Source organism: Calliphora vicina, chromosome 1 (assembly GCF_958450345.1).
Source record: "Calliphora vicina chromosome 1, idCalVici1.1, whole genome shotgun sequence".
Classification (NCBI taxonomy): Eukaryota; Metazoa; Arthropoda; class Insecta; order Diptera; family Calliphoridae; genus Calliphora; species Calliphora vicina.
Window position 1 is genome coordinate 166,263,951 of NC_088780.1, and position 24,968 is coordinate 166,288,918.

The following is a 24,968-nucleotide window of genomic DNA, read 5'->3' on the forward strand; positions in this document are numbered from 1 at the left end:
ATTTCTCAGTTCTAACAACAGAAAGTCAGTTGATAAAGAAGAATTTCAGTTGAGGCAACCAAACTTTAGTTGCCTCTTCCAAAACATTGTAGCCGCAACTGTAAAATTCGGTCCTAAGTCAGAATCATTCGATTGGCAACAAATTCGGTTGCTATCACAAATCAGTTTTCTCTGTGCATGAGCGCAGTCTGTTCAAAGAGAAGAGGAATCAATATGGAGTCTCTCACTCCAACTCGGGGAGTTGGATTATGTGGATGATTTTTGTCTACTCTTGATGGACTTGAGATAAATATCAAGAAAATCAAACAAAGCAAGCAAAGCTTCTGCTTTCTAGGCAGTACAGTGTAAATAACAGGCTCAATAAAGCGAGAGTGTCATTCGGAAGACTACAATCAGTATGGAGAAGCTCACAAATATCCAGGAAACCAAGCTTAGAATATTCAATGCATCTGTAAAGTCTACTCTGTTGTACGGAAGTGAAACCTGGTTAGTATCGAACACCATCACGCAAAAGCTAAGTGCCTCTGAATTATATGTTGAATATTCTGGCCTCAAAAACATCAAAATCTCGGATTTCTGGAACCTTACCTTACGAGGAACCCATACCAACACAAATAAAACGCAGGAAATGGAGATGAAAGAATCTTGATGGCGCTAGAGTGGAAGCCTCAAGAGTCCGTGGTCGGCCAAATAATACATGAAGACACACGATACTCCAAGAACTAGGACAGTGTAATCTTACATGGACAGTAGCGAAAACCACTGCAACAAATCGTGTAAGATGAAGATGCTTTGTGGAAGCCATATGCTCACAAAAGGGTTAATGGAGTACAAAAAAGACTAGATGTGCAGCAATTTACTGGACTTCACTTGAAGTTTTCTCCCACTGTACTAAATTGACTAAACTCTAGTTTAAGAATTTTATAGCTTTTAAGCTAAGAAATGAATGCATTATTTCAAATATCAAAATGTTCAACATTGTTTGCAGCACTTTTCCACTTGTTAACTTGCAACATAGTACAATATAATTATAAAAAAGAAATTCAAGTAAAAGTTATTGGCAATATTACAAAAATATGTCACATTTCATTTCAACAGTTTAAAACAATAAAAGGAAAAGTTGAGGGCCGGAAATTTTAAACATTTTTAAAAGAAATTAAGACAATAATTTTAAACAAAATAAGATAATAAAATATATAAAAGACAGTTTTATTGCTAAAAAAATTTCAATATTTTCAAAATGGAAAAATTACACAGTCTAAAGATGTAAATATTTCAATAATTTCATTAAATTTTTGAAAAATTCTTCCCCAATTACCTCATTTGTGGGTAAAACGTGCTAAATATAATTTCTAATTTTACTAACAAGATGATTATAAACATTTTTAATTTCTTACAAATTTATGATGTATTTTTCTAATTTTTTAAATAATAAAATAATTTAATGGCGAATATTAATCTTACGACTTCTGTGTATTTCAAAAAACCATAAAGAACTAAAAGCTGCAAAACAAAATACAAAACAAAACACATTGTACATGAATATATATTCTCATGCTGAACATAAACTAAATATTTTACTACCAATTGAAAATGTTTTTAATATTTTGTTGTTTTTCCTCTTGTTTGCAAAATAATGCATTAAAAGAAAAATAGTGTTGCCATTTGAAGACAGTTTGTCAAATTATATGGGTGTCATTTATGCTGACATTTTATGTTTAAAGAAGGTAATAAACTCCTGGCAACACTTACTTATATGCAAAGAAATAGAGGAGAAAAGGAAAGTAGGAAGAGAGTATTTACAGAGTTGCATTAAAGAGGACAGGGGAGAGTTTAAATAATTAATTAAAAACCAACAACTTTGTTACAATTTCAAGTAAACTTTTCCTGAGCAATATGAGAAAAATTCTATAAAAATTTTTGTATTAAAACAGCGACTAAAAGAACGACCCATTTATGACCACTCATTCACACAGTTGACAAACTAAAAATCCAAATAGAAAAATTAAAAATTAAAGAAAGTAAAAGACATTTTTTTTATGACTTTGAGTGGGTGCAAAAACAGAAATGGCAACCAAAATTTAAAATTTAATTTTCTGTACTTTTTTTTTTTTGCTTGAAATACATTTTCAATTTAATAACTCAAAGTCTTTAAATGCATTCATCCATTCTATTTAGTGTTACTTGGAAGATTTGGCAAAAATTTTTCGCAATTTTTTTTTTATTGCTGGCCAAATTAGATTATTTTTTTTTGATTCTAAAGCTGTTCAAAGTTAAATGAATATTTTGAATATGATGACTGAAAAAATACAACAACAAAAAAAAGAAATTAAATCAAATGATTCATAAATAGTCATGAATTAAGAACATTTTGATGTTTAAATATTTTAATGAATTTTTTTTGGTTTTTTTTTTATTTTAGTTTACGATGTCTTATTCAATTTGGTACGGGTTGCTGACTGAGTGTCAGTGAATATTTTAGAGAAAATTTGTTGATAAAAACATAATTTTTAAATATTTTTGGTTTTGCTGTAATAAAAATTGTCATAATGATAATTTTGAAAAAATTTTAATGAAAATTGACACATTAAAAAGGAAATGAGAAAGTTTTAAAAGAAATCCACATTTCAAATTGTAAATTTATGTAACAAAAGAGATTTGAAAAAGAATTTTAATGAGAAAAATAGGTGATGCATTTCCTGGCCAATGCTAAATATAATACATATTTAGGTTTGATATAAACCTACCAATGGAGAGGCTTCCTGGTTCCAAGCTTATTTCGTAACATTGTAATTTAAAATTGTGTTTCGAATTGAATTCGATATACTATGATTTGATATTCTATTAAATTATGATGATGTAAAGTAATATGACTAAATGTCAAAATATTTAAAAATGGAAGAATTCAATAAAAAAACTAACAGATCATTTTTATTTTTAGATTTGTCATTTTCAATATCTGAGTACGTTTACATAATACATCTGTTTTTTTTTTGGCAGAAAACAAAAATTTGACGAAAAAAATTGTTCCTAGTGAAAAATACATAGAAATTATAGATGTGTGGAAAACAACACACCAGGGTAAACAACGTAACTTGTTAAATACATCATTATCAAAATATTTTTGAATAAATTAAAGTGTTTATGTGCTAAGTTGATTCAGCAGAAAAAGTCAAGAAATTTCATGAACATCATTCAGATTCAATTTGTGTGATTTCCCACACAAGGTTGAGATGAATGTAAATGAAATTTACCACATACATAACTCTTATATTGAAAGCTTTTATCAAATCATACAAACTTTTATTTTAAAATACATAGAAATTACTTATGTGTGGAAAACCACACAGCAAGATAAACAATGTAACTTTTTAAATACATATGTACATCATTATGAAAAAATATTTTTGAATCAATTAAAGTGTTTCTGTGCTAAATTAATGCAGCAGGAAGTCAAGAAATTCTATAAACATCATTCAGATTCAATTTGTGTGATTTCCCACACAAGGCTGAGATGAATATTAATGAACTTTAAAACAGATATTTTACATTGAAAGAGTTCAACCAAAATGGCTCAGTTAAAAAAGACCATATGAAATATAGAAGTGAATCTAGTAAATCTTAATTTGTGACCTTGATTTTGAAAGAATTCTCCAACATGATCTTTCAAATAAGTCCGACATATTTATTACACTCAGTTATATTTTTAGTATTAAATATTGATTTTATATTTAACAATTTCAGTCTACTTTCTATTTAGCACGTAGAATTATAATTAATGTCAAACTTTTTTGCTATATTAAAAAAATATGAATAAGCAAACTCTTAGCAACAAATAGAAAAAAATTCTAGCAAAACATTTCAGACGTTTTTGGTTTGTGTTTCAGCATCATTAATTAAATAAAGCAAAATTTTGCAAAACGTAAGAAAAATTCTTAATTAATAAAATAAATTAAGTTTAAAAATTAGAGGAAATTAAAATTTGTTTTGTTTAACAAAGATTAAAATAAAGTAATAAAAAAGTTATTAATAAAATGAAACAACAGAAAAAGGAAAATGTTGCCCTTTTGCTGACCTTTAGGACCTTTACGTTTATTACACTAAATTCGCTATTTAGTTTGAAACAAAATATGAAAACAGTTTACAACTTACCTTCTTTTTATCTCTCATTGATCCTTTGCCTCTGACCATAATTTTACAGCCTGTTTCTTGTTCCAACTGTTTGGCGGTCATGCCACGAGGGCCTAAAATTCTACCCACGAAATTAAACTAAAAATAAATTTAAAAAAAATAAACACAAATAAATTAGTAAATTGGAAATACAATATAAAAAAAAACTTAATAAATAATATTTAACTTATAGATTTATAGATAGATTTGTTGCCATAATTTAAATGTCATGAGCTTTTTAAGCAAATGATTTATAAGTCGACATTAGATTTGAGACTTTTTCATTTAGACAGCAGCAGCACAAAATAACAAAGATTATCTCAAAACTGTCTAAACAGCAATTGAAATAATTGCAGACCAACCAACCAACATTCCATAGGAAATTCAAGGTTTTTCAACAAGTTCATAATAATAAACTATGCGAACAAATTTCAATATGCAAAATATTTAGTTTCAGCTGTTAAAGCGAAAATTGTCAAATTAACCTGTCACAAGAAAAAGAACCTGAGAAAACATAAAACATATTTCAAAGTCGAAATTAATAATTGGCTGGTGAAGCAAACAGCAGCATTAAATGAATTACACTTAAAGAAATCTGTACAAAACAAAGAAATACGTTTTTTTCTCTCAGTGTAGACCCCTTTAGTTTAAACAAAAATCAGTGACGAAAATATAATATTCATTGGGGAAAAAAACCAATCATAATGTGACCTGAGGCCAAATGCTACAAATTGACACGATATACTACAACATCGTGTCTGAATGAGTTTAACAAACCACCTACACGAACAAAAATTATCTAACAACAAAACAAATATCGATGACTACAAATCAAATTGTAATCGTTTGCCACACATCAATTACTCAGACCGAGTGCTGCTGCCGCTGCTGTTGAGTGGTGAAGTCATTGAAAATATATTAAAAATTTAATAAAATTTTTGAATTGTGAAAAAACAAAACAAAACCAATAAACAAACCCCCCTTACGAATTATGCTGCTAAATGAATTCCTAGTAATTATTTAACCTTTTTGATACGAAACACGCATTTATTTGATACATACTCTGCAAAATACACACAGAAGGAAAGATTTACATCATTAAATAAATGCAAATTCACAATAAATAACTGGCAGTCATATAATCAGTTATAGAAAGGAATTGATTCTTAAGTCCTAAATTATCAAATTAACAGAAAATCGAATATTTCAAAATAGTAGTAGAAAATACTACTTTTTCTAAAACAAATTAGTTTTAATATCTTAAAATTTTCAAATACATGGTAGTAAAAACTACTTTTTTTTGAAAAAAAAAAACATAAATTTTGTTTTGATAAGTGTCTTTAATGATATTTTTTGTGAAACTATTATGAAATTAACAAAATATCTGTTATTTTAAAATAGTAGTAAAATACTACTTTTTCCAAAACAATCTGATTTTAATATTTTTTTACACTGCTAATGATATTAATATTATTTAACACAAAAATCATAATATTTTAAAATGGTAGTAAAATACTACTTTTTTAAAAAAAAATGTTTAAATATTATTTTGATAAGAGCTTTAATATATTTTTAATTTTTAACGTTTTCCAAAATAAATTTATTTTAATATTTTACATTGTTTAATACAAAATACTTCAATTCTTAAAATAGTAGTAAAAAACTAGTTTTTTTTTAAAAAAAAATATATAAATTTTGTTTTGATAAGTGTCTTTAATGATATTTTTTGTGAAATTATTATGAAATTAACAGATATTTGTTATTTAAAAATAGTAGTAAAATATTACTTTTCCAAAACAATCTGATTTTAATATTTTTGCATTTTTTTTTTTTTGAAATTTATGAATTTAACAAAAAAAATCTGTTATTTAAAAATACTATTTTTTTTAAAACAAATAAATGTTTATATTATTTTTACATTGCTAATGATATTAATATGATTTAATGCCAAAACCCTCAAATTTTAAAATAGTATTAAAATACTACTTTTTTAAAAATTTATAAATATTGTTTTGATAATTTCTACAATAATTTCGAGAAATTTTAATCAAATTAATAAAAAAAAATCTGTTACTTACAAATAGTAGTAAAATACTACTTTTTAAAATACTTAAATTTTAATATTTTTTAACACTCTTAATTTTATTAATATAATTTAAGACAAAATTTTTAATATTTGAAAATAGTAGTAAAATACTACTTTTTTGAAAATTACTAAATTTGGTTTAATTAAGTATCCTAAAATTTAATTTAAAATTTTTACAAATATCCATAATATTTTTTGTAAAATTATTATAAAATTAATAAAAAAAAACTATAATTTCAAAATAGTAGTAAAATACTACTTTTTCAAAACAAACTAATTTTAATATTTTTTTAAACTGTTAAAAATATTTATATTATTTAAAGCAAAATATTTAAAATTTAAAAATATGTAGTAGGAAAATACTACTTTTTTAAAATTTTTTTTTAAATATTGTTTTGATAAGTGGCTTATTGCATAATTTTTTTTAACAAGTTAATTAAAAAATTATTATTTAGAAATAGTAGTAAAATACTACTTTTTCTAAAAACAAGCAATTTTAATATTTTTTTACACTGTTAATGTTAAATAATACAAAAATCGTAATATGTATATGAAAATAGTAGTAAAAAAATTTATAAATATTTGGTCAATTCACAAGGTCTCTTATCATGTCATATTGTCATAATGTCCAGTAGAGACCTTCGCCGAATGCCTAAGTGTCGGTTAAGCCGAGCTGCCGAGTCGAGATATATTAAGACATTATGACAATATGACTGATAAGAGACCTTGTGAATTGACCAATTGTTTTAATATATCGGTTACATATTGAAAAATAGTATTGGCATTTTTTAATTTGGTCAAACTTTCAAATAGACTACTTTAGTTTTTGGAAATAGTTCCTTTAAAACTCTTTTAAACATTACAACAATGAACCATTCATTTTCATTCTCCACAAAAAAAAAGATGTTGCATGACAGTTGTTTTGATTATTTTGTGAACACTTCAAGCATGCCATTCTTCAATCCAACACTACTTGTGTCCAGCTGGCTGGCGGTGCATGCCATCATCATGTTAAAGCATGAATATAGATGTGAGAAGAGCAACAATATTGAATAGATGTGGATTGTTTGCAGCCAATTTAACAATTATTATGGCTTTTTTTTCTTACAATCAATCACTTAACTCTATTTTAAAAAAGCATTTACATAAAATATTCCACACTTGACATGGCGGCATTTGGTTTTATTGAATGTGTGTGATTTAAAGGCGATTACAATTTGAAAAAAAAAATAATTAAATCATCATGATTAATGAATGTGGGTGGGGTGTTTAAATTATTTAAAACCTTAATAAAAAATTAAAAAAAACAAAGCTACTGAACGTATAAACTTTATTACTGCTATCATTATAATGTATAATTTAAACTTTTTTTTAGCAACTAAAACAAAACAAATTTCATACAACATAAATTACCGACATCATCATTATCAAGTTAACATTATTTCAAATTAATTTCGAACTGAAATAAATTTATTTAAAGCCAAGTACAAACCACCCACCAGGCCAAACATTTTAAAACAAATCATTTTTACTCATTTGTTTAATTTAATAATTATGCACTATAGTAGTTTATTTAGCAACAAATAAACCTGTTGTTTTTGTTTTTTTCAAATTCAATACAATTCAATACCATGACAAAACATTACAAAAATTTCAAAATGTTAGAGTGTCTGTGCCTGAGAGAGATGATCAAGATGCTGCTGCTTCGTAACATTTACTATATACATTTTTTTTTTTTGATACGTTGTACGTTCGAGTTTAAGCGCCAAAGATCAAATCAATTTAAACATTATAAACCACACATTCTAACGTATTTCAATCAAAGTGTTTGTTGTTTTAATGAATTCATGATGATCATGACAACGATGATTATGATGATATTAGATGAACAATTGCAGTGTTTGTTACAAATTGAGGGTTAACAAATGAATGATTTATAAAAAAAAATGTTTTGAAATTTAAAAAAAAAAAAAAAATAGTAGTAAATACTACTACAAATTCCAAATAAAATCTATAATTTCTAAAAAAAGTATGATTTTTTTAATATCGTTTAACATATTTAATGATTTCAATATGAATTAAATAAAAAAAACCTTAATTTGAAAATAGTAGTAAAATACTACTTTTTATAAAAAATTGTTTTTGATTTGATAATTGCTTTAATGTTTTTTTTAACATTATTAATTACAAAACTTGATAATTTAAAAATAGTAGTAAAATACTACATTTTTAAATTAATAGAAAAAATAAGAAAAACTACTAATTAAAAAAAGTATTAAAATACTACTTTTTAGAAAGCTACAAATTCCAAATAAAATCTATAATTTCTTAAAAAAACTATGATAATTAATGATATTAATATGAATTTAATAAGAAACCCTTAATTTGAAAATAGTAGTAAAATACTACCTTTTACAAAAATTATGAATTTTATTTTGATAATTGCTTTAATTTTTTATTTATTTATTTTGACATTATTGAAATTTTAATAATTAAACTTGATAATTTAAAAATAGTAGTAAAATACTACTTTTTTAAAAACTTAAATTTTAATATTCCGTTCATATATGTAAACATATTAATAAAAGATAAATAAGAAAAACTACTATTTGAAAAATGTAGTAAAATACTACTTTTTTGAAAAGTTAAAAATTTTAATTAAATTCACAATTTCTCAAAATTTCAATTGCAATATTTTTTTTCATGATTTTAATCATATTAATATTAATTAAATATATATTTATTAGAAAATATTAGTAAAATACTACCTTTTTGAAAATCAAATAATTACATCTTAAGCCCGCCTTTAAATCGATTACTTCTCAATTGTAATCGCTTTATAAGTTATTTTGTTTTATTTATTAATAAGCCAAGAGCAAAAAAAAAAACAAAACTAATCAAATTAGATTTAACTATATTGTTTATTGAAAAAGGAAGTTCGGTTCAATGCCTCAAACGATATTTGTCATTAAGAATTAAAAAGACAAAACAAAAAAGAACACGATCATCTAATTATACATATAATGCTCATGTCAGTACAAGTATCTAACAAATACGCTTGGTTACTTATGAGACTTTAGGGCGTAAACAAAATTGTTGCTTTTTCATTTTTCTACAAAATTTAGCCGGAAATTAACACAAACACATGAATATTTATATAATCTTTACAATCTTTCAAAAACTTATTTTTTTTTTACAATTAACAAGGTGTTTCTATTTAGAAAAGGTACTTAGGTAACGTCCATTACCAAGTAATGGGTTAAAATGCTAATATAATGAATTTTCAACTCAATATTTTAGCACAATGAAGTCATTGCAAGCAAGAATTTAACACAATTACTTAAAAATAGGTAGTTAAATAAAGCTAAAAGCCAAATCATAAATTGTTACATTTTTTTAAAAAATAGCAGTATTTTACTACTATTTTCAAATAGTAGTTTTTCTTAATTATTTCGCAGTAGTATTTTTAAATATATGAAAATAATAATAAAATTCAAGTTTTAAGAAAAGTAGTATTTTACTACTATTTTTTAATAATGGGTTTCTTTTAGAAATTTATTGTTAATTTCACCAAAACTATTAAAGAATGTTCGTTAATTTTAAAAATTTTTATTAAGATATTTAATTACTATTTTTAAAATGGTAGTATTTTACTACTATTCCCAAATACTTATTTTTTTAATATTCATATCATTAAAAATGTAAAAAAAAATATTTAAATTGAAATTTTGAGATACACATGTTGGGTTTTATTATAAATTGGTATCATTAAAGTTAGGAATACAAGGAATATTTTACTACTATTTTCAAAAATTAGTTTTTCATATTTATTTTGTATTGATATGTCTAAATATATGAAAAGAATATTAAAATTGAAGTTTTAAAAAAAGTAATTTTTTACTACTATTTTCAAATATGTATGCAGTTGTCTTTTATGTCTTTTATGTCATTTAATATTAATATCATTAAAAATGTGAAAAAAAACTATATTTAAATTGCAATATTGGTATATAAGGTATTTTATTATTAATTTAAAAATAGGAGTATTTTACTACTATTTTAAAAATTAGTTTTTCATATTTATTTTGTATTTATATGTCTAATTATAAAAAAGTAAAAAGAAAAATTGTGTTTTTAAAAAAGTAGTATTTTACTACTATTATCAAATAGTTGTCTTTTATGTCATTTAATATTAATATCATTTAAAATGTGAACCAAAAACATATTTAAATTGAAATATTAAGATATGTAGTATTTTATTATAAATTGGTATCATTTTGAAAAAAGTAGTATTTTACTACTATTTTCAAATAGTTGTATTTTATGTTATTTAATATTGAAATCAATCAAATAGCATATTTAAATTGAAATATGTGGTATTTAATTATAAATTGGTATCATTTTAAAAATAGTAGTATTTTACTACTATTTTTAAATATTAGTTATTCATATTTAATTTGTATTGATATGTCTAAATATATGAAAATAATATTAAAAATTGAGTTTTTAAAAAGTAGTATTTTACTACTATTTTTAAATAGTTGTATTTTATCTCATTTAATATTAATATTATTAAAAATGTGTAAAAAAAACATATTTAAATTGAAATATTGAGATATGTGGTATTTTATTATAAATTGTTAACATTTTCAAAAAAGTAGCATTTTACTACTATTTTCAAATATTATTTTTTCATACTTTTTTGTATTTATATGTCTAACCCCCATTAACACGAAGTCTGGTTAGGTGCTAACTAATAGTTATACTGTCGTTTAAAATTATTTTTGTATGAAAACTGTCAGTATAACTATTAGTTAACACTTAACCAGGCTTCGTGTTAATGGGGCTAAATATATAAAAACAATATTAAAATTTGAATTTTTAGAAAAGTAGTATTTTACTACGGTTTTCAAATAATAGATATTCTTATTGATTTCTTATTAATATGATTTTATGAACTTTTTATAGTAACGGCTATAATAACTCATTGATTGCAAGGACATAAAAAGCTAATAAATAAGTAATTACTTGACTACTTCCAAGTAATGCAGAGGGTATGTGGTAGTAATTGAAGTAATTTTCTTGTGTAAATTTATATATTCCTGGTGCTATAATTATCTCCTGTTGTGTTTGTTTACTAGGTTGCAAGAAAGAAAAGCTTGTAAACGTAACTAATTGATTTTTGAATTCTTCCGTTTACATTTGTTTGCTGTTTACAAATAATTTTCGTGTTTTTTTTATAGTTTTTTTTCTTGTTGTATCGTTAATTTTTTTTTTTTTGGCCAACGAAACTGTTATGAATGAAGTCATGGTTGTAAATCATGGTTGGCTAGCTGGTAATAGAGTTGATGATATGAGTGTAGTTAATCCAACCTTAAACTAAGCACGCGCCCCTTTAACACCGAAGAAAACACACGGCGGCTTAATGCTGGTGGCATTATAGTGTTGTTGCTGTTGTTGCTTAAGGCAACAAACAACAACTAAAGCAAAAATGCATGAAAATATGGCAATTTGGCTGAATTATTATTCAAATATGGCTACGTGCCCAGGCCATAAAAAAAACTCTACAGAATGTTGTTAAATTATTAACGCGTTTTACTTTTTTAGTATCAAGTTTTTGGATTCGTTTTGTTTTTTGGTTTGTAATTATGTCATGGGGTCAAGCAGAACATTTTTGCCTGATTCTTTAATTTTATTTTAGAAACTATTACAGTTTAACCTTGATATATATCAAGCCCTAAGAAGAAACTTTACAGGAGAAGCGATTTACATAAAAAAATATATTGCTGGTTAAGATATTTTGGCTGTTAGGGCTCGATATGGAAATCAATTTAAATAAAAAATTTAAAATTCTCAAAATTTCAAGATTTTATTAATCTATTTTTAAATAAAAAGTGAGTAATACTTAAAAATGCAAAGAATATATAAATTTATCTAAACCGCTGAAATGTCATGATGACTTTGTTTTAATATGATTTTGACATTTATACGCCGCGGCGACCAAAAATTTCCATAAATCTGCTTAACATACAGAATAATAAAATAATATTTATGTATATTGTTATTATTAACATTAAAGCAGGATATTAAATGTAAAATACTTCCCATTCAAAACTAAAACTCAATTTTGCATACAAAGTACTTCAATTGTCTATAGAAAAAAACCAAGTTTTTGCATACAAACAACAGTTAAAAATCCACTACGAACGTGTGAACAATAGATATTATCTTAGAGATACATACTGTATTATTCAAAATATATATAAAAATAAAAAATAAAAAAAAAACACCAATAACACTAAAACTAAAATAAAACAAGCCAGAGATTGTGTTAAATGCATTTGAAGTTCACAGAAAAATGCGGTTTAGATCAAAAACCAGAAACACGAACAAATGTCAAATAAAACTAAAATGATGTATTTGTTTTCTCGCAAGAGATATAAAAATTTACACAAAGAATCAATTTAGCCACAAAAATAAATCATAAATATTTGCACTGTTGTTTAAATATTTTGAAACAGAAAACTGGTTGGTTAGTCGCTCAAGATATAAAATTTAAATTTTATATAAGAATTTACAAAATTAAGAAATAATTAACACCTTAATATGATAAATTATTACTTTATGTGTGAAAAGAAGCTCTTTTCATGCTGAAGATATTAAATTTCAAAATCTAAAATGTTTCAACAAATAACAGATATAATAGATACAAATGAATCTTAAGACGCGCAAATGATTAAAGTTTTGTTAGTTTAAAAAAAAACATCATAAAAAAAACTGCTCAAAAACCTACAATAAATCCATTAAATTTCTCTCCAAAATTTTAATCGCCCTAAGAGTGGAGCAGTAACAATATTCATTAAATATATTCAGACTTTTTAAGAGAAGAATTTAGATTAAGAATTAGCAAATTAAAAATTGGTTTAGTCTTGAGAACCTAAACCAATAGTTAAATATCACTGTGTGTGATTTTTTGAGTCATGGAAATATAACCATATACGGATAAAAGACCAAAAAAAAAGATCCGTGTTTCCCAGCTTTGTCCAAAGTCATGCTCCTTTTTTTTATGGGCTCCCAAAGATTTGGTGCCTCGGTGTAATTTTTGCAAAAAGTGATAATTTTCTCAGGCTCATATCTTGCAAACAGTTCGAAATTTTGATTTACTCTATGAGGCATAGTTGTAGCCCTTGTCATAAAGAACAAACACTTTGAACATATAAAATCAAAAAAACTTCATCTTCAATATCAAAATCGCAAAAAACCTTAAAAAAGTTTGGATACATTTTTCATCGCAAGTATTGATTCGCTTCAAAACTGATTTTCTTTTATAGCGTTCAAGCAGCTTTTGGATGAATCCTGCTGCTCGCAAACATTTTGAAATTACTGCTTCATAGAGTAATGCCTGCAATTCGTGGTCTTCCGTGTCAAAATCACCACTTCTGAACCTTGAAACCGCTGGAACATAAGCTACGATGAGCAATAAGTGTGCTTTAGCGGCATTTCTTTTTTTCAAATTAAAGAAGTAAAGCAAAACTTCCCGCATATGACGCTTAGTTGGTACAAAATTCTACATTTCTACATTTTCCCTTGTTCAGGTCCATAGGTAGCAAACCGTTCAAAATTCAAGGAAACAATCAACTACAAAAATGTACCTAAGATCTCAATAAACCACTTTCTAGAACATATGAACTTCCTTGGAATGATTCTTAACTCCGTTTAGGTAGGTCAATATAAGTTAGTAAGAAAAAACTAAAGGAATTAGGAATTAATTGTTTTGGACCATAAACTATTAAATTATTATAAAGTAAAGCATACTTTTAGGCAGCTTTAAAAAAATTTATGTCTAAATTTATTAAAAGTTTTTTTTGCGACTTTGATCTTGAAGATGAAATTTTTTTTTCACAATTTTTGTTCTTTATGTCAAGGGCTACAACTTTGCCTCAGAGAGTAAATCAAAATTCCGAACTGTTTGCAAGATATGAGCATGAGAAAATTATCATTTTTTTGATAATAACACTGAGGTCCCAAATCTTTGGGGGCCCATAAAAAAGTGCATGACTTTGATCAAAACTGGAAGACAAGGGTCTTTTTGTTGGGTTTTTTATCACGTAGTTTTGTCCGAATATGGTTATATTTCCTTGACACAAAAAATTACACACAGTGTAATTAAGTGAGAATAAATTACAGATATGTACCTTTCAAAATGACATTTAAGAAAAACCGAGTTCAAAAGGTACGCCATCTATTGTAAATCCCCAACATTTAATCACAATCGCTCAAATCGGTAGACGTTTTATTTTTGGGGTTTTGAAGTATTTGCGATAATTCCAGTTAAAGAGTCAAACAAAATGTTTCTAATTAAAAGTGAAAAATTTATATCTCAAAAATATTTAAAAAATATCCCTTAGATATTAAACAAAGCACTTAGATTAAAGTGTTTATGCCGCCATAAATTTAATTTAATGAATTACTTAGAATATAACATGACACCACCTTAAATACAAATTAATTAACTCGCCCCCCTCCTACACTACACTGAACCAGTAAGTTATAGAAAAACCTGTCCTGCCCTACCCGCTTCAACCACAGGGCCACCTCGACTAAATAATTTTATTGTTTGTTTGCTTAACAGTGAAAAACAAAAATAAAAACGTTGCATTGGTCATTTTTAATTGTTCTTATTTATTCATTCATTCATTCATTAGATTGAAACACTCATATCACTGACAACAGCAAACGTAGTTGCAGCAGAACTGAGCTGCTTGCTGCCATAACAACGTCAGCTTAAGTTTGTTTTTGTATTAATAGATCACATTGTTTAACAATAATAATCACTGCAACAATAAAAACAACAAACTTTATACAACTAAAACGTGAGTCAAGTAAAAGTGTCAAATCCCTCCCACCACCTTCTTAACTAAACCAACAAATAAAAAAAAAAAAATTTAAAGAACATGCAACCAAATGCTGCAGCATGAATCTATGCTATTTGTATTTCTATGTATTATAAAATAATTTCTTTTATTTCATCTGTGTTTTCGTTTGTAGTATTATTGTGTTTTTTTTTCTTTTTTTGTTCTAATATTTATTCAACAGAAAAGACTTTGCCAAGATTAGCACAACATTGTTAGCAGGTTGTTTTCTTTCTTTATTCTTTCAATTCATTTGCTTAAAAAAAAAATATTTAGTTGAAACAGCATCATCAAATTAAAATTCACATAACAAATGTGAATTCTTTATACACGTTTATTAGTTGTAATGAATTGTTATAATTTACTTAAGACTTGTTAAATAAAACGAACTATTCTTTAAAGATGACAGCATAAGAAATTAAATTAAACAAACTTTTGCCTACAATAATAATTTAAACAATTAAATATCCTTATGTTTGTAACCACAGAATCGAATGAATTAATTAATCTTTAGCTAAATTCACTAAAATCTTAATACGGAATTAAAATATGTTAACCATTCATTCCATAAATCCAGTCCCTAAAATTAATCCATTAGCTTCATTCAAATACTTTTATTTATTTCTTTCATAACAGAATTCATTCAATATTTGAATAATTAAATTTGTGTTAATTCAAATCTAATAAAACTTGAATTTGTTTTCAATCATTTAGATTTGTTACAGATTTGAATTGTTGAAAAATTTCATCATTCAATATATTTTATTAAGCTATTTTGCATTAGATTTGAATTAGAAAAAAACTTGGAATGTTTCAATAAGGAATTGATTTTATAAAGAATGAATTCTTAAAGATAGTAATTCAGTACGTTTGGAGTACTAATGCGGAAAGACTTAGGACTTAAGACGGTAAGAATTAATTCTTGCTGAATGGTTTAATGGAATTCTGGATCGTTATAGATAGTGGAGTTGATATAGCCATGTCCATGTCTGTATGTAGAAATTAACCAGGAAAACCTCGATTTTTGGCCTATTTTTGATCTATATCTCGATTACTAAGTCATTAATATATAGACAATATGGTTATCTAATGATAGTTATTTCAAAGTCCATTGCAACGATGTACATAAGGCTATAATAGTAAGTTGGGTCAAAATCAGGAAAAAAAATTAACCCGATTTTTTCGCCAAAAAAAATTTTTTTTAATACATTTTTTTTCACTAATAAATTTAAAAAAAATTAAAATTAAAAAAAAAATAATTTTGTTGCATAAAAATATTCAAAATTTATTTTAAACTAGTTGATCGGGCTTCGCCCGATAGCATTTACTAATAGTTCTTCAAGTTTCAAGTTTGCACACACATTTATTTGCAAATAAAATATTTAAATTTGTACTGCATACTTTAGGGAGCTTTTTTATTACAGTTGACTGGACTCACAAAAAAAAAGAATTTCCGAGTTTTACCCGGAATTTTTGAATTTTTTTTCTTTACACACCATCTCCTGAAAATTTCGAATCGAATAAAAAAAAAATCAGCCAAATCGCTCCAGCCGTTCTCACGTGATGACATTACATACATGGACCATTTCATTTTTATATATATAGACTATAATTTGGTGAATGTTTATTCTCACTTAGTTTTTTTTTTTACTTTGAAAATCTGTATCGAATTTAGTGCCAACAAAGCATCATATGCGGGATGTTTAGCTTTACTTCTTTAATTTGAAAAAAAAGTGCCGCTGAATTACACCGATTGCTCACCAAAGCTTATGGTGAATGTGTTCCACCGGTTTCAACGCTAGAGATGATTTGTGTGGTTCAGAAGTACTGATTTTTACAGGGAAGACAAAGATCCAGGTCCAGGCCAGCCAAAAATGTTTAAAGTAAAAGCATTACTCTATTAATATTGTTGTAAAACTCAACAAGAGTTTGCAAATCATTGGGAGCTAATCAAGCAGTAATTTCAAAACGTTTGCTAGCAGCTGGATTTATCCAAAAGCAGGAAAATTGAGTACCAAACCAATTGAAGCCGAGAGACCTTGAAAAACGGTTTTACATGTTCGAAATGATGCTTGGACGCTATACAAGAATCATTAATTGCATTGAAAAATGGATCTATTACAATAACCCGAAGCCTAAGAGACCGTATTTGAAGCCCGCCCAACCAGCTGAATCCACACCAAAGCCAAATACCCATGGCGTTAAGGTAATGCTCTTTATTTGGTGGGAACTTTTCATTCACATGGGAACTTTTCATTCACAATAGTTAATTTTGTTCGTAACAGCTGTTTATTGTTTACAAAATTCCATCTAAAAATTTCACAACATGGGCAATTTTTTCACGTGAACAAAGTTGTTGAACGAGAAATGGGAAAAGGGAACATATTTTATGTGAAATATTGATTCTGCTCCAAAAGAACTTCTCATCTTTTGAGGCCAAGAACGAATCAAGCCAATTTCGGATGCGTATCATAGGCAGAGCGTTCTGCTCCGTTCGAAACAAATAGTAGTTGGACGGGACAAGGTCTGGACTATAAATCGGGTGAGGCAAATCATCCCAACCACATCATTAAAAATAGTTTTTAACAACATGCGGCTGAGTGTTGTCATGATGGAATATTAAAGTTTCATTTTTGGCCGCATATTTCGGCAAATGCTCCCTTCAAACGAATCAGTTGTGTTCGGTACAAGCTAACTGGCCAGATTTCAGCAGCTCATAATAGATTAGACCCTTTTGTTATACCACCAAATAAAGAGCATTACCTTAACGCCATGGGTATTTGGCTTTGGTGTCGATTCAGCTGATTGGGCGGGCTTCAAATATGGTCTATTAGGCTTCGGGTTATGATCACGATAGCAATTTTCCCTTCGAGGGAAATGTGGGAACAAAATTTCACATGTTATTGTCGATAGGGGTGCATATGTTGCCAGAAAGATGGGAAAATGTCAATATTTTGAATAAATTTGTATGTATTGAACAAATTTTTCAAAATAAAAGCTAAAAATTACGGTATGTGGTTGGTAGTCATTGAAGAATTTATAACTAAAAATCAATCTTAACTGAAAATTTAATCACTAACGGTCAACTGTAGGTATTTTATTCATGCGGTTAAAACTCATAGTTGGGATTTTTCTATAAATATGTCAAATTGATTTTATGAAATGGTTTGAAAAACATTCTCCCCTATCAGCAATAACATGAGAAATTTTGTTCCCATGAAATATCCATTTCCCTCGAAGGGAAAATTGCTATCGTGATATTCCCATGAACTTTTCATTCACAATAGTTGATTTTGTTCGTAACAGCTGTTTATTGTTTACAAAATTTCATCTAAAAATTTCACAACAAGGTCAATTTTTTCACGTGAACAAAGTTGATGAACAAAGAAAAGGAAAAGTGAAAATATTTCATGTGAAATATTGATTCGCGATAGTTGTGATTAAATCAATATATGAAATGCAACTGGGTTTCTGACAAATTTTACCCCAATTACTTAAAATAGTTAAATTATAAGTAAAGTTACGATCCTAACTTTGGTTTTGTACGGGTTTCCCATTACTTTGTTTGCTAATTAGTTGTTCCTAAAAGTAGTAGCATAATACTACCTTTTTAAACAACTCAGCTGTGGTTTGTTTATCTTTTCTCTGGAGATTGTCAGTTGTGCATATGTGGAACTTCAGGATATTACCACATCTTTGTCAAAGTGTTTTTAAGAATATTTAACTAAATATGAAAAATAATACTGGACAGTAGAGAGCTTAAGACAATAGAAAGGCCCCAAAATGCTGGTTAAAAAACAAAATTTTTCAAAATTTTCAGATTTCTTTCAGGAACTTAAATATTGTATCCAGTCATAAAGTATTATACATCGTTAAAGAGCTTTTAAAATTACATTGTATATATTTTTTTATAGAGTATTAACTATAAACAATTTGTTTACGTGCAATAATTAAACAATATTTTTTGACATCATACACACATTATCATTAGACAGGCATCATCATGTCATATCAAATCAGTAGCTGCGTGATAAATAAATTTCAACACAGTAATTTTTGTATTTCAAACAGATTTGATTTGAAAAAAAAGAGAAAATACTAGTAAATACAACAGCAATGAAATTATGAATCATAAGAGTATGACTATAAACAATTCGTAACACACACAAATACTGCAAATGTTTTAGACTAGATATTTTTAAATATCTCTAAGAGGAACAGATACAGATAGATACAGATAGTTATACTAGATACTCATATTCATATTCATACGTGTAGATATGTGTATTAATATAAACAGATGCGATGTTTTGATAGATAGACAGACATACATACATGTGTATGGATGGCTGGCTGGCTGGCTGGCTGGCTGAACGGATGGATATACATATCTACATATTTATACTTATTATAAGAATTTTTCAATTTAATTGAGCCGTTAAATACTCTAGACACGTTGACAATTGACTACAATACAATAAGTTTCAACAAAAAAAAATTATTAAAACAACCACTACTACTTCTACTACAATTACAATTACAAAGAGAGAAAGATTTGCTTGCACACTTAAAAACATTTGCATCTAATGAATTTCTTTAGAGATACATGTGTATCTAATATATACCCAGAGTATATTTTTACTAAAATTGTGTGTTTGTATTGTATTGTTTTCATAATTCGTGTGTAATTAATGAATTAATAGATACAATTTTAGTTTGTTTAAGATTCTGGTGGGGATGCGGTATGTCGTCGTTATTGTTTTTTTTTCTTTATTTTTTATTAACATGACAAATTAGACAGCGAGCAATATGTCGTCGAGAAATGTTTTGTTTTCTGGTGGTGGTTGCTTGTTTGGTTTACTTGGTTGGATTGGTGACAAATTCTCAAACATTGTGTCAACTCTTTAATTTTTCTTAATTATATAAAATTATTTAAAAAGCAAAAACTATAAAAAATAATTAGAAATTATTTGCTACTAAAATTAATATAAAAAGTTTATGGCACATTTAGAAAAATAATTCAAAATTGTTGAAGATTTTATTCATAGTAATTTTTATTATTTACCCTGCAAGAATAATTGTTTACTTGTAAGGCTGGCTAGCAATTCAAAAGGTAATTTAACGGTATAATATTTTGGCGGTAACGGGTTTTTCTGTTATTTTGTAACAGTACAAAATTTATAAAAATTATTGTGATTTCAAAATGCCGGATTATTTCAAAGTTTTAGCATTTATTTTGAAACATTTGTACAATATAAATTTATTCAAAGTATTTACTATTGTTAGACACGATCTTTTCCATCTTTCTGCCAACATACATAAACAGCCCAATTATGAAAAAAATTCCCCGGGAGTTTTTTTCCATTTTCTTATTTTTAACATTGAATTTTAATAGGAAAAATGGGAAAAGGAAAAAATCCCGGTGAAATTTTTTTCCTAATTGCGCTGATAAAATCCTTGCCAAAAGAACTGCTCATCTTTTGAGGCCAAGAGCGAATCAAGCCAATTTCGAATACTCTGTTTCAAAGTGAAGCATATCCCAGAGAGAGCGTTCTGCATCGATCGAAACAAATAGTAGTCGAACAGGGCATGTCTGGCCTACAAGGCCTCTTCATTCTATATACTTTTTAATAGCTATTGCAACATGTGGCCTAACGTTGTCATGATGCAATATTATGGTGTCATGTCTGGCTGCATCAATGGTCAATGCTCGTTTCAAAAAGAATCAGTTGAATTCGGTACAGCTTCCCGAATTTAGTCCCCCCCAAATACCGAGCATTACCCTAGAGCCATGGATATTTGGCTTTGGTGTCGATTCGGCTGGTTGGCCGGGCTTCACATACCATCACTTACACTTCGGGTTATCGTAATGGATCCATTTTTCATCGCAAGTAATGATTGGGTACAAAAATTTGTTTCTATTCTAGCGTTCAAGCATTATTTCGGACATGCAAAAACGTCTTTGAGGTCTCTCGGCTTCAATTCGTATGGCATCCAATTTTCCTGCTTTTGGATGAATCCTCCTGCTCGCAAACATTTTGAAATTGCTACTTAAGTAGCTCCCAATGATTTAGCAAGATCCTGTTGAGTTTTATAACAATCTTCATGGAGTAATGTTTCCAAATCTTGGTCTTCCAACATTTTATTTCTGGCTTGGACGATATTTGTCTTCTGTATCAAAATCACCACTTCTGAATGGCACAAACAATATTTCTTACGTTGAAACCGATGGAAAACATCCACCATAAGCTTGGGTGAGCAATCGGTGTGCTTCAGCGGCACTTTTTTTTCAAATTAAAGAAGCAAAGCAAAACTTCCCGCATATGACGCTTTGTTGGCACAAAAAAAACTTTGTTGTTTATACTACAATGTTCAATAACTGACAGATATGTACCCTTCAAAATGATACGACATCTATTGAAATCCCACTTTTTTAAGTCATACACCTAATAGTTTAATGTCAGCAGTAAAAAATTAGCAGCTTCCCTTAATCCTTTTCAAACAGTATTATTCTTAAATTTATATTTTTTTGTTTCATTTGACACTTATATGACCTTTGTAATGCCAAGAGAAGTCGATTGGATATTTCATACATCCCAGGTAATCTAAAGTAGAGTTAATTGACAATTTAGTGTCTCTAAGTAGTCTAGGGGGTAGTCAGTTAAATTTTATAATATTTCACTAATTTAATCCATGGCATAGTTAATAGGGACAAGTGATTCCAACGGACTTGATAGCTCGGAGGAGCTGCTAAATAAGAAATCAAGTAAGTTCAATAACTATCAACTTGTAATCTATTTAGAGTCTATTGGCATTATCATGGAGGAAGTTTAAATAACTAAGTCGGTAATTAGTGTTGAATCTTATATAAGAGTGCTGTTTTTTCCACCTAGTTTTTTGACAACTGAGTTAGGTCTTTGACAGCAGAGTATCCATTCTATGTAAGGATTTGTCCTCAAATGTAACTGACATGCAGTAACAATAACATGTCTATGCTCAATTTCCAACTGACTATGCTGAGTAAGTTTATGTTTTTAATACAACTTGTGCCAAGTGTAAAAATAATTTAATTTAAAATTGTCATAATTTAGTTTTTAGTGAGTTGGTTAGTTGGTCACTACTCACACAGTGATTTACTAACATCTTATGATTTAGCTTGTCAAATGACTGGGGTGTATGTGTCATTTGGGGCATGTGGGTGGTGGTATTAACAAAAAAACTAAATTAAATCATGAAGAAAACTCACTAATTCAATATACAGTTGAGATGAAAAATGTAGTAACAACTGTGATTAAAAACAGAAAATCAATGAAAATCAATTAAAAACAAAAATTAAGCATTTCATTGCAATACAAAATCTGTAATAGTAAAATTTTGATAATCTTTTTCGCTGTTTACTGCTACATTTTCATTAATTACTGTATTTAAGAATTCACAAAATTCTCAACAACTGGCAATGCAAAATGTTAAAATAAAAATAAATCAGATTTTTATTAGTCATTAAGAGAGACAGACAAAAATACCTGCTAATTTTACACTTTAACTTAATTAGTGTTTTGCATTGTTAATTCTGTTATTTAGTCAAAACCTTTAATTTACTGACTAAATCTATTAAATCATCCTTTGAAATGGCACAAAAATAAGAAATGTACAAAAAAAAAATAATGCAGCTACTAAAAATTAAATAACAGAAAAATGACTTTGATATTTTTTTGGTGGAATTTTGTATTTTTTTTAAAAAAAAAAATCTTTTTTATATAAAATTATTAAATAAATCAAATTCCATATTGTTTTTTTTTTTTGTGACACAAAAAAAGCAACAAAGAAATGTCTTAAAGACGACATTAAAAAATAAAATGTTGAAAACAAATTTACTTCATAAATTTGTCAGCACTTGGTGGGGGCCATAATGAAGATGAGTTGAGTGTTTCTTCTCTAAAATATATATATTTTTGTGTAATTTAGAACAAGTGTCTTAATTAGAATTTAATATTTTTTTTGTGACTTTTTTTATGTTATGAATGTTTCACATTTGAGTAAAAAGATTCTTTATAAATCTTTTTTTTTTTTTTGAACATTTTTAATAATCTGCTTTGTTTTTATTTTCTTTGAAGTTTTTATTTTAAAAAAAGGTCTTTAGCATGTTCTTTAGTTTAGCATTAGTTATTTTTTGTCACACATTTACCTTTCTTTAGATTGAATTGATTGAAATAATTTTAAATGTCAATTGTGTTTCAAATGGTTTGATAAATAAAGAACTGCAGCTGTTAATATTATTTTATTAAGTATTTTTAGTCTTAATATTCATTTATTTTCAATTTAGAATAGTTTCAGCATTGAGAAGAGCAAAATAGTAAAGGAATAATTCGCAAGAAAGAATAAAGAAAAATTTCAGTTGTTGATTACTGGTAAATTTAACTTTATAATATTCACCCTTATCGCGAATCAATATTTCACATGAAATATGTTCCCTTTTCCCATTTTTCGTTCATAAACTTTGTTCACGTGAAAAAGTTGAACATGTTGTGAAATTTTTATATGGAATTTTGTAAACAATAAACAGCTGTTACGAACAAAATAAACTATTGTGAATGAAAAGTTTAGGGGAATATCACGATAGCTATTTTCCCTTCGAGGGAAATGGATATTTCATGGGAACATACATTTCACATGTTTTTCACGATAGGGGTGATTCTAAAGAAAATTTCCGATATCGATAACTAGAAAATAACTGCAGTTCTTTAGTTTCCATAAATTTTTTACACATTTTACTTTGTATTTACCTTATTTTAGCAATTATTTACATTGTTTACATTTAAAAATAACACAATTTTGTTTTAAATTGTTACGGTGTTTTATAAAAAATACATAAGAAAAAAAAATTTTTTTTTTGGAAATTTACATTATGTAAATTATGTAAACAATTAAAAAAATTATAAAAATATCTTAAAATTTAAGGTAACATAACTTGATTTTAATTAATAATAAAGCATTATTTTGTTTTCATAAATTTTTTATACATTTTACTATATATTTACCTTATTTTAGCAATTCTTTACATTGTTTACATGATGTCAACAATTAAAAATAAGACAATTTTGTTTTAAAATGTTACGTTGTTTAAAAAAAAAATACTTGAGAGAAAAATATTTTTTTTTTTGAAATTTACCTTATGTAAATTATGTAAACAATTAAAAAAATTACACAAATATCATAAAATTTAAGGTAAAATATTTTGATTTTAATTAATAATAAATCATTCTTTTGTTTTCATAAATTGTTTACACATTTTACATTGTATTTACCTCATTTTTGCAATTCTTTACATTGTTTACATGATGTCAACAATTAAAAATAACACAATTTTGTTTTAAAATGTTACGGTGGTTTATAAAAAAATAAATAAGAAAAAAAATATATTTTTTTGGAAATTTGACATTATGTAAACAATTAAAAAAATTACACAAATCTTTTAAAATTTAAGGTAAAATAACTCGATTTGAATTAATAATAAAGCATTCTTTTGTTTTCTTATATTTTTTACACATTTTACTTTGTATTTACCTTATTTTTGCAATTATTTACATTGTTTACATGATGTCAACAATGTAAACAATTAAAAAAAATAAGAAAATGTTTAAAATTTAAGTTATTTTACTTGATTTTTATTAATAATCCAGCGTTCTTTTCGATGCCATACTACTATATATTTTTAAATATTTCTTTAAAACGAAATTTATCAGGTTTTTATTTGACACATTCTAATAATTTTTGAATATATAGTTAAATATGTACATATG

At 26.5% G+C, this 24,968-nt stretch overlaps 1 protein-coding gene across 9 annotated transcripts in view; it reads right to left on the minus strand.

Annotated features, from left to right (window-relative positions):
• Positions 1-24,968, minus strand: part of how (protein held out wings) — a 105,396-nt gene that overhangs the window by 21,624 nt on the left and 58,804 nt on the right. For all 9 annotated transcript variants that reach the window (XM_065498044.1, XM_065498043.1, XM_065498050.1 and 6 more), the window contains exon 3: positions 4,153-4,269. In XM_065498044.1, the coding sequence (XP_065354116.1) occupies positions 4,153-4,269 (117 nt within the window). The remainder of the gene's footprint in view (positions 1-4,152; positions 4,270-24,968) is intronic.